Genomic DNA, 15,070 nt, shown 5'->3' with positions numbered 1-15,070 from the left:
ATAAGGAGGGAAGAACTTTTAGGTATTAAGTGAAATGTCCAGTTTCTCATAGATATATTATTAGAAGTATCAAAGTGGGGGGAAGTGTTCAAAATTATAATAATTTGGTTTGTAGATTCTGAGGCTCATAATAATTTGCTTCTCAAATTCAAACTCAAACAGTATCAATGTTGCCATTAATTTATTGGTCAACTCAATAGTTGTATAGCCACTAAAACATTAGGTTATATGGGCGGGGTATAGATCACATGATGTGGTAGTAGTAGATGTTTACTTTATCTTAATGAAACATTTGGAATTTGCATACCGTCACAGAACAGATAAGCATGGCTCTAATTTCATAGAATGTATAATGAGTTCATGAACTCTTAACAGTCACTTATCCAGTAATTTCCTCAATCTTTCAGACTTTTTTTTTTAGTGTTATCCAGCCCTTTTTAATGTTTGATACACTTACATACCACACATATATTTTGAACACTGTGTTGCTAGCCTCTGAGAAAACAGTGATATTCATGACCCGGCACCTTTTCTCCAAGAGAACTTATTCTAGTGGTGAGAAAAGCCAGACAGTGTGAACGTATTGCATTAGAGGGTTGCCCAGTGTGTGGGAAAGTGGCAGAGAGAGAAGCCATTTCTGTTAGGGAGGATGCAATGCTGGGTGAAGGGGCTTAGCAATAAGTTATCAAGTGGAAGAACTTCTGAGGACTCTTAACATTGACACTCAAGCTGAGTCTTGAAGAACAAGTATAAGTTAACCAGATAACATGAAGAGGGAAGAGGTTGAAGGCAGAGGGATGGCTTGAAATAGGACACAAAACACAGGTGTTTGGACCCCTGTTTGTAGGTGAGCATGGCTAAAGGGAAGGAATGGGTTGTGCAGTGGAAAGTAAGGCACGACCAGCTCTTGCAGGCTGCATCTGCTGCACTAATCAGAACTCTATCTTGAAAGCACTGGAGGAAAGGAAGCAGACACGTGACATTATCAAGTTTGCTTTCTGCAAAGTGACCACCACCCGCCCCCAGTAGTGTGAAAATTGGAAGAGGACTTGACAAATCAATTAAGAGTATAATCCAAGTGAATGCCAGTTCAATCATGAAATTTTCAGATGTTCTTTATTTAAGAAAAGAAATTTTAATCTTCATTCAGCTCAACCTAAATAACTAGAATAGTACAAAAGCAAGAAGCAACATGCCTTTGCTACCCCCAGGCAAAATGGGTCCCCACCCTGGTCCCAGAGCCCTTCATTCATAACTCTTTTCAAGTATTTCTAATATCTGTTTACATCTGTTTATAAATCTGCCCTTTATAAGCTCTACAAAGGTGGGAATTTGTTATACTATTTTTGTATGTGGGAGTAATAGATGTAACGATTATTATACAGGGGCTTTCAATTAAAATCACTCTTCATCTTCAAGTAATGCTTAAAAGCATCAATCTTGAAACTTGTTCTTTAACTCTGTCCTTAAACATTCTGTCTTAAATTAACTCACAAATAACTACTAAATGCCTACTATGTGTTTAACATTTCCATAAATAGTTTATTCAAACACAAATACAGATGTTGATTAGAATGATACAATGTAAGCATTGTTGAAGAAATGTTTTCTAAACTCTAGTTGCTAGGTGAATATCTTTCTTATTGTTATGATTATCCTCGTCTGATATTTTGCTTTGGGTCATATTCTTCTCTGGTTGAACTGATTTGTTTTTAATTTAAATACTTTGATATCTAAGAGTGTCTGTTTTTGAGGACAGCTTACAGAATCATGACATTCTGTAGCAGGTTCTGAGCTCTTCTAACCATCTAATCAGTAAAGGGAATGGGTTGCCTTGAGACTTTAGAACATTCTAGCTGTGGTACCTTGAATACATTTCTTAAACCTCAGGATCCTTGGGGTTTCATGGAATGTGCATGAGTCATATCTTCACTGAACAGTAGTTATTATTACAGGTGGGGTGACTGAGTCTTTAAAATGCTAAATGACCTCTCCCCCAGAAGAACAGGGGCCAGAGCCAGAACTTGAACTCACTTACGTGTTTGGATTTGTAGCAGTGTTCCCTTTCCAGTTCACAAGATGGTGAAACACTTCCGCAGTTCTATTTTTAATTTGGTCTAGTTATTGGTAGAGGTGACCAGCCTGCCTTAAGAAATTCTTTCTAGTTCAACAGATTTTAGTGGTACCCACGTGCTGGCCATAGCAGTCCTTTCCCATGCCATGCTCACTTCCACCAAAGCATCCTCTGTTTTGGTGGAAATAGTCATTCTCCTTTGGCTTTGGCAGCAGCTAGTTCAATGTCTACTCAAGAATGAAGAAAGAAAAAAAAAATCTTTTCTTTTAGGAAGATATTTTGAAATAATGAGAAAAATATGCTAAAATGATAGAAGCAAGAAGTTAAACAGAAAGCAGACTAGTTTAATTATAACTAAATTAGAAAACTTTTCCTGTGTAATAACTAACTGAATTTATCTGAAACCTGGGAAACTGAGTTCTTTTTACAATGGATTTACATCCACTTGCGTGGGGTCATCTCCTATGGCTGTGCTTCCAAATTAGTATTTTATGCTCAGGATACATAAATGAAGAGATGGGATTTTTACTTCCAAACGAAAACTAAATCGTACTTAATTTTTAGGCCACATGAAAATAAAACCTATCTTGCTGTTGGAAGTATGAAGACATTAATGTTGAACGTGTCCTTATTTAATGCCGGAGATGATGCGTATGAGACAACTCTGCATATCAGACTACCCACTGGTCTTTACTTCATTAAGATTTTAGATCTGGTAAGAATCGAAAACTACAGTAGCATGATACTACATTGATATTTTACTTAACTTTTAAAGAATGTAAATGTATAAATCACTTTATCATTTGAGGTATAAATATTTGGCGTATGAGTCTTAATATTCAGACTTATCACTCGGGCTTCCAGTAATTTTTTTCCTCTGTGCCCCTAATCAAAATGGAAAGTTCCTTGGGATCTGACTGAGATCAAGAGAGTCAGCTTCCTGCTTACCAATGCTACTGTGAGACAGAAGCGATTGTCCAGTTATCCAAGCAAGCTGCCCGGGTGTCATTGCTTTTCTCACTGGTACAACCTCATCTGGTGCTGTGATGGTGTTCCTCATGGTTGGGGTCTCTACACGGGCCATATTGGTCCTTCATGCTGGGCTCCCAGAGTTACTGCTCTGCATTTTAAGTTCACGTACACTGTCTCGATCCCAGAGGACCTCCAAAATGCTAGAACCAGCGTCAAATTCCAAAATCCTGGTGTCAACCAGATTGTAGGCAAGTTTCTCCTTTCCTGCAAGAGTTTGGAGCACCTGGAGACCTTTTCCTTTTTTTTTTTCCTTTTTACCACTGTGCCTCAGTCATGAGCACTTAAATCCATCAGTGAGGTATTAATAATGTTAAATTTGAAAGAGAAAAGTCTCAGTCACTTTCTCCGTGGATGCTCCTCTGCCTCTTAGAAAAATTTACCCATCTCTTATCCAGAGACCATTTCTTCACACTAAGGACATTTAGAAAGGCCTTTGACCTCTTATAAATATCTACTACCCACTTCCTCTAGAGCTTTGGGAGCCTGTTTGCAATGGTAAGAGGGAAAACTCAGTTATTCAGGGAAATATACATCTGTGAGATGTATATAAATTTATATTTCCCTGAATATTTGAATATATATATAATTGTGATTACAGTTATAATTAAATACCTTTATCACACTCTCACAACCCAGACAGAAGGCAGCCAATGAAATATAGACCTTATGAATCCCTTGCTTTGTGATTTTTCAAGGAACCTTGAGTTAGGGAACACAGAAACATGGTTGAAAGCTACAAATCCAGGAATTATTCTGTGGAGAATATATGTGAATATTAGAATGAATCTATACTTGTACACACATATTTATGTAGTGTATTTATATTCCTATTGATTTATCCCCAAAGTAAACAGAAATTAGTCTTCCAAGAAAGTATTCAGGGATGATTTTCTTTTCAAAAACCATCCTTAAACATATGTTATGAACTTCTCATTCCTTACCTACTTAAACCAGTTATTTCATTTTCCTTTTAGGACGAGAAACAAATAAACTGCGAAGTAACAGACAGCTCTGGCATAGTAAAACTTGACTGCAGGGTTGGTTATATATATGTAGATCATCTATCAAGGGTAAGCATTTAGCATTTATAGTTTTTGTTACTGACATGAATATAAAATATTTTCTGTTTCCTTATGTTTGTGCTGCATGCAAATAATTTGTTGTTGTCGTTTTTATTATTTACTAAGAGTAAGTAGCTAAATGAAATAAAACCCAAACCAACTGGGCTTGAGATCTTTGAGATTGTGTTTATATTCTTGGCAATGTTCACTGTTTAAAAGAAAGAAAAAGAAGGGGGCGCCTGTTTGTGTCAGGACGGGCAGGTGAATGCGTCAATCAATTCCGCTGCCCAGCCTCACCCTTCCCCAACACTCCCCCAACTCCACCCCGGGTGGTCCTATCTGCCAGGCATGTCACCTGTCCTCTACTAAAAGGTGTTTCTGGCAAGAGTGCCCACTCAAGTTGTTAAAGCATCTCTAATTTTGTCAGTCTGGACCTGCCTATCTACATTCAGAGGAGGCTTTGTCTCTGAACGTCACTCGTGGAAATGCTGCAGCTTTAAAATTGCCACAGACCCGACAGCTTCCCCGTAGTTCTCTGAGTGAGGGTTAGCCTATGCTTGTAGGACATCATTTCGTATCTGTATTTCACAGAACATAAATAATAAGAAAAACTAAAATTCAGATTGTAAAAACAAACTTTAGATTATTTTTATTTTTTTATTTTTTTTTTACATCTTTATTGGAGTATAATTGCTTTACAATGGTGTGTTAGTTTCTGCTTCATAGCAAAGTGAATCAGTTATACATATACATATGTTCTCATATCTCTTCCCTCTTGCGTCTCCTTCCCTCCCTCCCACCCTCCCTATCCCGCCCCTCCAGGCAGTCACAAAGCACCGAGCTGATCTCCCTGTGCTATGCGGCTGCTTCCCACTAGCTATCTACCTTACGTTTCGTAGTGTATATATGTCCATGCCTCTCTCTTGCTTTGTCACAGCTTACCGTTCCCACTCCCCATATCCTCAAGTCCATTCTCTAGTAGGTCTGTGTCTTTATTCCTGTCTTACCCCTAGGTTCTTCATGACATTTTTTTTTCTTAAATTCCATATATATATATGTGTTAGCATACGGTATTTGTCTTTCTCTTTCTGACTTACTTCACTCTGTATGACAGACTCTAGGTCTATCCACCTCATTACAAATAGCTCAATTTCGTTTCTTTTTATGGCTAAGTAATATTCCATTGTATATTTGTGCCTAGATTATTTTTAAAATGAGCGTTCCCTATGTTTTTCAGACAGATATTAGCTTTCTTCTGGATGCCAGCTCACTCAGCAGAGCAGAAGAGGATCTCAACATCACAGTGCATGCCGCCTGGTATATTTCATTATGAAAAAACAATTGTGTTAAAGGAAATGAACCCCTGACTTTTGGGGGGAGAAAAGGGGGTGACCTTAGGGGAACCATGGAGCTGTGTTCCATTGTCTGCAGGAGAAAACTTCCTTATGTGATCTGTTAAACAAACAAAAAACCCTTCTAACACAGGGTTTTATAGCATAGAAGCAAATAACAGCATAAATAATGAGAGCAAATTTCTGCCAACTCTGACATAAATATTTCTTACTACTGCGTCTACTTTTATCCCCGCTCCTCAAAAAGCATTTTTTAAACCAACCTCCAAGTACATTAGGTATACATGGGGCGTAACTAGTTCCCTCTGAAGAGAAGTTTTGTGCTGACTGGATTCTAAGACGGTGTTTTCTATTTGCTTCTGTAGTGAAAATGAAGGAGAAACAGGCAACGTGAAGCGTAACAAAGTGACTTTAACAGTACCTCTCAAGTATGAAGTCATGCTAACTGTTCATGGGTGAGTAGATATGGAGGACTCCTGTAAAATTCTGAGCTGATTTTGAATTCTGTTGCTTCTTAAACTACTGGTCAAAAGCCTATTTAAAGTTTTTTAAGAAAAGGTCATGTGCTGTTTCTGTCTCTTAACAATTACCTCGGTGTTGCAGCCCATTGCTTAGGTGTTCGTTATTTTAACCCACTCTGTAGTCATCACTGAGACCACCTCAAACTAATGCCCCAATGGAGGAGATTTCTTACTGGAAAAGCCCAATAGGAGGCCACGTCCAACCATTCAGCGGTACGCCGTGCAGGCCAGGGCCCCAGAGTGCCAGCGTGCACTTTGTATCATGCTCAGTGGCCAGGGCAAGTGTGAAGTTCAGAGAAGTGGAAGGTTGGCCAAATCGCCCTTGTGCAGACCCCGCATCTACCTGCGTGGCAGATGAATTGAGATACAAGAGAGCCGGCTCCCTTGTCCCCTCTTTATATCCGTGAATTACAGAGTTCCATAGCCACAGCCCCGCAGTCACTGATTCCTCACAATTTTAGTAATTGTTTGAGTGGACCCTCCTATGACTCAGGAAGGAGATGTGAAGAGAAGGAATTAAAGGAGTATCATGAAAACCTTTCATGATTTTACTGGAAATTATTGAGCCTACTAATCTTTGTTTAAAACCACATTTTTAAAGCAATAGACAATATGAGACACAGGACAAATAGATGAGCTCTTCTAGTTGCCCTAACTATAAAGCATCCCTAGTCATTTTTAACCACCCATAAAGGTGGCATATAGTTATATAAAAATAGTGTCCGAAACTGATGGAACTGATTCTCCAGTTTGTGAGAGAAAACCAGCGGAGGAAAGAGGAATCCATTCAAGGGCGAGTAGTGGGGAGTAAAGAGAAGTCAGTTGCACGTTGCCTGGGTTCGAATGCTTACCTCGCCTCGCCTCCTTGGTTCTGTTATAAGTATGTCCTCCTGCTTTTCCGTCATCCACATCTCATTTTGAGCAAGGGATGCTCTGCAACTGTCAAGCTGCCTAAATCTACAACATTGGAATATTTCTCATTTCTTTCCTTTGTAAAAGAGTCTCTAACATATTACCTCATATTAGCTGCCAAATATTAGCAACCTGGGGAGTCGGGATTTTCCTAGAAAAATACGTCTTAAAGTTCATTACTGACCGTGCGTGTGTCTCATCTCAGGTAAAGGAATGACAACCTTGTACCCTAACAAAAATTTGCCCTACTTCTTGATGTTTGAATTGTTCCCCAGACTTGGGGTCCATTACAAACAGCCAGCAGGAACTGGGCGTGATAAGAAATCACTCAAACATCTGTCAGCTAGATTGAAATACAGGAGGATACTGGAGCCCTAGGGAAAAGCTAAGAATTTATCTCATATTCGTCAAGTTTGCGTGAAGCATTTGAGGGCTGAGAGAGAAGGAATGGTCACTAGAGTGAGCCAGGCAGTATTGGGAAGGCAAAGGATATTGGCGGGAAGAGAAATGATCACCCCAGTCAGAGCACGTGGCTTTCTAATTTCATTACATTTTCCCTAAAATTCTTATCTTTACAAGAAACCAAAAGTATTCCATGGTACTTAGAGGCACCTGTCGTCTGAATGATGGCATATTTAAGGGATATTTAAGAGATATGCTATATTTAGACTAGAGAGAAAGACTGTTTCTAATACCTCATCAAATAAGACAGTTAAATTAAATCTGAATTCATTTCTGGCAGGTTTGTAAACCCAACGTCGTTTGTGTATGGCCCAAAGGAGGAAAGTGAGCCTGAAATGTGTATGGCAGAGAAAATGAACTTCACTTTCCACGTAAGAAAAGTTGATTGTGCTGATATTTGTAGCAAACTGAAAGAATGTTACCGATGCATTGCTCCAGAGGACATCATATCTGTGTGGCATCCCTCAGCTTTGGGCCACCTCAGCTGGCTGAGGGCGAGAAGGGAGCTGCAGCAGGGCTCATGCCCTTGCCTGGTGGGCCCCTGCGCCTTCTCTCCCATTCATCTTGTCCCTGTTATTAAGCCCACTCTCCTTATACTACCTCTCCTTATACTACCTCTCCTTACAGTAAGTACCTCCTGGGAACAGAGGTAATGCCTGAAATAGGCAAAGTTACGGGAGGAACTGAATCTGCTAAAGATGCATGCAGAAATCAGAATAGGTCAAGAAAAGGCATCTTTGGGTGCAAATCAGTGAAACCTCTTCGTGGTCCAAGCTTCATACAAGTCCTAACCTTACCAAGTAAAGGAAGCTTTTACCTCCGCATCTCCATTTAAGGTCTGCTTAGTCAGCCTTTCAAGCCATTGGTATATGACCCATGACAAGTGATCCATCATTTACTAAATAATCTTTTTAAAAAGGAAAGAGTATCATCATCATCCGGAAGTATTAACATACTAATAGAGAGCTAAAATTTCATTAAACACTTTTTACCGTCAAACTGAAATTTTTGTTACAGCATGGGTGTTGATAATGAGCAAATAATTGGAGATAATGTCCACAAAAACATTTTTTGAACCGAAAGCACTGCTCACACATTCTCAAGAGCTATGTAACAATCGACAGACTGTGAGTGAATCTGCAGTAGGTACATTATGATACTTTGTAAGGCAATGCTTTTCAAAATGTGTATTAGAATCACTTGAGGTGCTTATCCAAAATGCAAACTCCTGGGCCACTGCCCCAATCTGTGGAAGAAGAATGACCTCAAAATTCTTTTGAGTCCGTACTCAAGTTGTTGTTACACTAGTATACCCTAGTGTTGGAAAAATGTCGCCCTCTACTTTGAAGTCCCCCAAAATGCTCCTGTCACAGTCCAGTGGGGGTTTGTACTCTGATAAACAGAAACTGAGTTGGACTCTAGAAGGCCTATTTATTACGTTGCAAATAATAGTTCACAAGTATTGTCTAGTTAAATTACAATGGAGTGACTGGGCATGGAGATTCTTTCAGTCTGTAGGCTTGGTGACTTGTCCAAGTATGAAGATGTTCTCGGAGGTGTAAATGTTATTAGGCGAACATGCATAAAGAATATTGTAAGTGAGCTTGGTTATTTGCTGGCGTCAGGAAGACCTTGTCTAAAGGTCTGGGCAGTGCTGGGTCCCCATTGCTGACATTGCCTTTTGCAACTGCCCTGTGCTTCCAAGGCCTGGCAGTTACCACCTGTCCCAAAGCCCAGGGATACTCTCTCTCTATTTACATCGTGTGTGTTCAGAAGATTATTGCAAGTCTTTGAGTCATGCTATTTCATTTAGATATTGTAGCACATCTTTTTTCTGACTTACTGTGTTGGTTTTATAGTTCTCAGGAGGCCATATTTTGGCCCAATTTCCTTCTTCAGCGGTCTGCAAACCCCAGATTTATCAACAATAATGAAATATCTTCCCCTTATGCATTATTAAAAAACTGTTTTTTTTCCTAAAACCCAATAACCTAGCCTCTTCTGATTTTATGAGTGTATCAGCATTGTAATTTTCCTGAATTTAAAATATTTTTATTCACTTACTGCTGCTGATTATTCTCTCAGCACAGAGTGACTTTGTGAAACCCACATAGAATTTAGAATTAGAATACCTGGGTTTTGGTCCCGCTTCTTGTCACTTTTTAACTTTCATCTTGGTTACAACGTTAACACCTCAGCATTCTCCTGAGATGGCAAATAATAAAATGTCAGCCCACCTCATGGGATAGTTATAAGGACAACCGATCATGGTTTTTTAGATCTATAATGTGCCATACCCAGGTACAGTTGGCCCTTGAACAACACAGGTTTAAACTGCACGGGTCCACTTATATGTGGGGTTTTTTTCAATAGTAAATACTATAGTACTACACAATCCACGGTTGGTTGAATCTGTGCAAACAGAGAAACCATGTAGGCAGAGGGCTGAGTATACACTATATTAGGAGTTTCAACTGTGCTGAGGTCAGTGACCCTAATCCCCCTGAGTGGTTCAGGGGTCAACTGTGTATTACTGATGTCTTTTTCCTCCGACTACTTCTGCGGTAGACCATCAGTGTAGACAGTTTGGTCTCATCGGCACCAAAAGGAGAGGTCTGGGAATAATGACTAGTTATATTATTAACAAACGTTTTAAAGTTCTGACTGGATATTCTGTCTCCTTTTGCCGTGCAGCTGCCAACTCCAAACCCCCACCATTATAAATGTTACATGAAATGTATGGGTTCACCTGAAAAGTTCATTGGTATCTGTACTTCTATAAAAAGTATTTTTTGAGTGTTTAAATTTTCTTTCTTCTTATCAGGTTATCAACACTGGCCAAAGCATGGCTCCAAATATTAGTGTGGAAATAACGATACCAAATTCTTTTATTCCCCAAACGGATAAACTGTTCAACATTTTGGATGTCCAGGTAAAAACGTGTTCCTTCCTTTATTCTAAGTAATATTGCTAAAATGGAGATTTCTGTTACTTCAGTCACACTTAGTCTAAACTACGAATGCACCGTGCATTTACTGTGGACACTTTGAATATTGCATTAGAATGGCAGGATTACAGTGGAGCCTCTACATGTGACTTAACACAATAAAAGAACTATGCTCTACCATCTTTGGTAGATTTTCTTTGTGATAGGGACCTGTGGCAGTAATTTAATTGGTGGGATTCTCCATAAAGCTTGAGACCACTGTTGAAAAAGCAGTACTTCAGCCTTTTATTAATATTCAAATAACTACTTAAGAATCAATATTCTTGTGTTGATGATTCTATCAGAATTGTTTTTACGTTCCAGTTTTAAGACAATCGACAAAGAAACCTACTCAGTAGATTTGATATATAATCCTTAAAAATCTTACTTGAATCCCAGATTTAGATGGTAGGGCATGCTTTTAGAACACTTTGTTGTATGTCTAAAGCCAAAGAACTGTTCAATATAATACTAATGTTCAAATGTCCATTTTTCATATTGCCCTAATTGCCCTAATTGACCTATATCCAACCCTTTAAAATTTTTCTGGGTTTTTGTTGCGTTTTTTGCCACAGAGATTTAATCTCTCCCACATCAAAAAATATTTTCACACAATTTTATAAGTACTTGATATATTTCAGGAAAGGTAAGCTTTAAAAGGTAAGTTTTAAAGCCATGTAGCTGTTGTTCTTTCCAATATTGGATAAGATTTTTCTTTCTTTCTTTGTAGACTACTGTTGGAGAATGCCATTTTAAGAAGTACCAAAGAAAGTGTGCATTAGAGCAGAAAAAAGGCACAATGGAGACCCTGAAAGATATATTCAAATTTTTATCAAAGACTGATAAGAGGCTACTGGTAAGTTTCAATTTTTCAGGTTGTAGTCTTTGCTTTCCAACCTACAGAACTGAAACACTTAAACCCATGAACCAAGGGGTTTTGAACTGTCAGTTGAGTATAGGAGAGAAGCCAGTTCAGGTAATGTTCTTGTGTGTGAGGAACAGGCATGATTGGAGAGTTGAGAGACACCCAGGGTTAAATATATACAATATACTTTCATTATTTATGCAACAAGTGCCCAATTTATGCCAACCAGACGTTGTGTCAGACCCTTTGCGGGTCAAGATGCTGTTCTCAGCTGAACGGCCTTTGTGGCATGAAATTAATTTTCAGTATTTTCATTTTAGTGAATGTATGGGGAAAAAAACCCGAGAAAGCCCTTAAAATGATCCAAGTTTTACAATGAACATAGAACATGTAACGTAGCAAGACTCTGATTAGGTGTCTTACTTTTTCTATCCCAGAAGATTAAGTTCATAAGAATAATGAAAACATGTGATCTAGTTCGAATACTTTGTTTTTGTTAATTTACTAAACATTTGTGTTTTGTTTAAAACAAGATAATTTTTTAAGTGCCACTAATGAAAGCATATCTTTAATTCCATGTTTATATCAAGATAAATTTCTGCAAAATGCCACTAAGGGGAGCAGATCTTGAACTCCACGTGTATTTAGCCATCTAAATATTTAGCCATCTAAATATTCAGCCATCTAAATATTCAGCCATCTAAATATTTTAGCCATCTTTTTTTAAAATGTTGAAATTTTAACATCGCTCTTTTGTATTCTTTTCAAGTACTGCATGAGAGCTGATCCACATTGTTTAACTTTCTCATGCAATTTTGGGAGAATGGACAGTGGAAAAGAAGCCAGTGTTCACATTCAGTTGGAGGGTCGGCCATCCATTTTAGAAATGGTAAGTCTATGATACAGTGACAACTTTGTGGAGAAGATTTCATATAGAATCTACAAACGCGACCATCTTATACAGGTAGGATAGTATGTAAGGAGGCATTCAACAAATTAAGACGGTATGAATGAATGTAAAATCTGGAGTGAAACTCCAAAACTGTTTCCATTTATCACTACAATATACACTGTCTAAATGACATGGCTTTAGTAATTAAACAGATTACTAAGACTGTAAATAGACTATAATTAAGAGATTTTAGAAAGCATGTCCAACTATTTATGAACCTTGATCAAATTAGAGAAGTTAGCTGCTTTAACATTTCATATATCCTTAAAATTCTTTCCAAATGACTTTATGCTTAAAAACCTACTATTGTATATCGTATACATTTATTAATATATATTTGCTAAAAATTAAGACTTCCAGAAAATCAAACCAAAACATCAAAATTTATCAACAGTAAAACACAAACACGCTTTTAAGAAGATGAACTTTGAAAGGCTGAATTAAAAATTAACTAAATACATGTTGGACTTCTTCCTAAGAAGCAGTATGCATATTTATGAGAAGTACTTTGAGATCATTGGTTTTATCTGGAGTTCTGTTCTCCAGTTTCCTTATCAGATTAATATGGGTAATATCTCTTTTTCAGGGTTGCTGCAGATTAGATGGTTTTCATAAAGCACTTAGTGCACAGCACATAATAAGCCAAAGGAAATGAGAGCTATTATGTTTTGTTAAGAGGAGTAGTTGAAATTACCACAAGGTGGTCAAGAGGAACACGCACCAGACAGGGAAATAAGAGCTGTCTGTTTTAGTTACAAGTTATTTAAACTTTTGCAGCCTGCCTTCATACTCTTTTTGAGGTCCAGGTTTCTCAACAGTGGGCACTAGTAGCATTTTGGACCAAATGCTTCTTTGTTGTCAGGGGCTGTCCTGTGCATTGTAGGATATTTATCAGCATAGCTGGCTTCTCCCCACTAAATGGCAGTACACTCCCTCCCAAGTCCTGCCAGCCAGAAATGTCTCCAGACATAGCTGACTCTCCTCGAGGGTACAGAATCATCCCTGTTGAAAAAAACTGCTCCAGATAAAGTATATAATTTATTTTTAGCCCTAAAATTCTACATGTTCTACACAGTAGTTTTAACTTTTGTTGGTCATAGTGTCCTCTTTAAGAATTTGACAAAAGAATATATTCTCATCTACCCTAATGAAGGCACATATGAAAAATAAAAAAAAAAAAAATCTCGATTTTTGAATACAACTTCAAAGATCCTTAGAGTCTATGGAGCCTGTCCACAGATGCTCAAGCTCTGGATTCTGGGTGATAAAGCCCTCTGTTAGACAGTAAAGCTCTGAGGTCAGCCACTGATTTTATTTTTGAATGTTATAAATATTTGTACCAGATTTTTTCATTACGATATTTGGTACACTAATCTGTATTTGATCAGAGCAGAAAGATGACAACACAATTAAGAAAAACAAACAAGCCCAAATAAAATTAATTTGAGGAAATGTTTATCAGACAAAGAAGGTCTTCTTTGGGAATAAAAATTCAATAGCTAAGGTAAAAATACACTGGTAATTATCAAATAGTATTTAAATATTAAATATTATAAGCATTTAAATCAAGTTCTCTGCAAAGCAGCATAAAAGGATTTCAACAAAATGATGCCATATAAATTAATACCAAGGACATGCCTTTGGAACCAAAGGAAGCATTGCATTGCAATTAACTACAAATGGTGAAACCGGAGAAGATAACTTGTGAAAACCTTTAGAATAGAAGGAGTTTCTCGTGATTCTTACCTGCTCTTTGTGAAAACCTTTAGAATAGAAGGAGTTTCTCGTGATTCTTACCTGCTCTATGTGAAAACCTTTAGAATAGAAGGAGTTTCTCGTGATTCTTACCTGCTCTGTGTTTTCATGAAACAAAACGATGTATCAGGCTACAGTGATCTTTTTTTATTTATTAAACAGGATGAGACTAGAGCCCTGAAGTTTGAAATAAGAGCAACAGCTTTTCCAGAGCCAAATCCAAAAGTTATTGAACTAAACAAGGATGAGAATGTTGCACATGTAAGAGTATTACCTTTTTAACCAAAACATAAACATTGTGGAAAAAAATATTGCTAGTGTTTGGTCAGGAAAATCATGGCAAGCCTAATATACTTTACAGGGGATTGGTATTTTCTACAACTGCCAGGAAGGCATGACATAGCTCTTTCAGGAGGTGATTTTGGTAGGATGGATTGGAGGAAGAACCACAGATATGGCCCATTACACACCCTGTTGCTGCTAAACAATTACCAATGTTTCCTATGGTTTGTGTTAGACCAGCAAGAGAATGGGATGGGTTATTCTGAATACTATTGGGGATCATGGAGGGGCTTCAAACGAAATAGAGGCAAGGTTTTAAAGTGGTGTTTCTTTATTTTGGTTAATTTATGTAGGTGCTACTCGAAGGACTACATCATCAAAGACCCAAACGCCATTTCACTATAGCTATTATTTTAAGTAGCTTGCTACTTGGACTTATTTTACTTTTATTGATTTCATATGTTATGTGGAAGGTAAGCCTTTAATAATTACCATTGTTAAACCACTCAAAATGCCATTCTTGATCTTCTCAAAGCCAACTTGTGACTCCCACGTTACTAGATTTCAGCATTTCAGTATTTTTAATGTTAATTCTTACACTGACTGATTGCATATTTCTCTTAACTTTAGTACCACAGTCTTTCTAGAAAAATATGCCTTCTTAAAAGATAACTTATCTTCAACAAATGTTCAAACTATAACAAACGTTTTGAAAGATGTTCTTTCTAGCTAAGCATTGGGCAAACACTGCACGTTATATGTTGAATTTCAATTTTGGAGAGTGCGTGCATCACTGAGAAATCCTGCAGTAACAAC

The 15,070-nt window shown here is 37.8% G+C and overlaps 1 protein-coding gene across 1 annotated transcript in view; it reads left to right on the top strand.

Annotated features, from left to right (window-relative positions):
- ITGA4 (integrin subunit alpha 4) overlaps window positions 1–15,070 on the top strand; it is an 84,529-nt gene that overhangs the window by 65,128 nt on the left and 4,331 nt on the right. Inside the window, exons 18-27 of the mRNA XM_060016491.1 lie at window positions 2,639–2,789; window positions 4,081–4,176; window positions 5,405–5,484; window positions 5,885–5,974; window positions 7,695–7,785; window positions 10,239–10,346; window positions 11,131–11,256; window positions 12,035–12,154; window positions 14,135–14,233; window positions 14,608–14,727. Coding sequence (XP_059872474.1) covers window positions 2,639–2,789; window positions 4,081–4,176; window positions 5,405–5,484; window positions 5,885–5,974; window positions 7,695–7,785; window positions 10,239–10,346; window positions 11,131–11,256; window positions 12,035–12,154; window positions 14,135–14,233; window positions 14,608–14,727 — 1,081 coding nt within the window. The remainder of the gene's footprint in view (window positions 1–2,638; window positions 2,790–4,080; window positions 4,177–5,404; window positions 5,485–5,884; window positions 5,975–7,694; window positions 7,786–10,238; window positions 10,347–11,130; window positions 11,257–12,034; window positions 12,155–14,134; window positions 14,234–14,607; window positions 14,728–15,070) is intronic.

The sequence above is a fragment of the Delphinus delphis genome, chromosome 7 (genome assembly GCF_949987515.2).
Source record: "Delphinus delphis chromosome 7, mDelDel1.2, whole genome shotgun sequence".
Taxonomy (NCBI): domain Eukaryota; kingdom Metazoa; phylum Chordata; class Mammalia; order Artiodactyla; family Delphinidae; genus Delphinus; species Delphinus delphis.
Note: the sequence above shows the minus strand (reverse complement) of the source record. Positions and strands in the feature narration are given on the sequence as shown.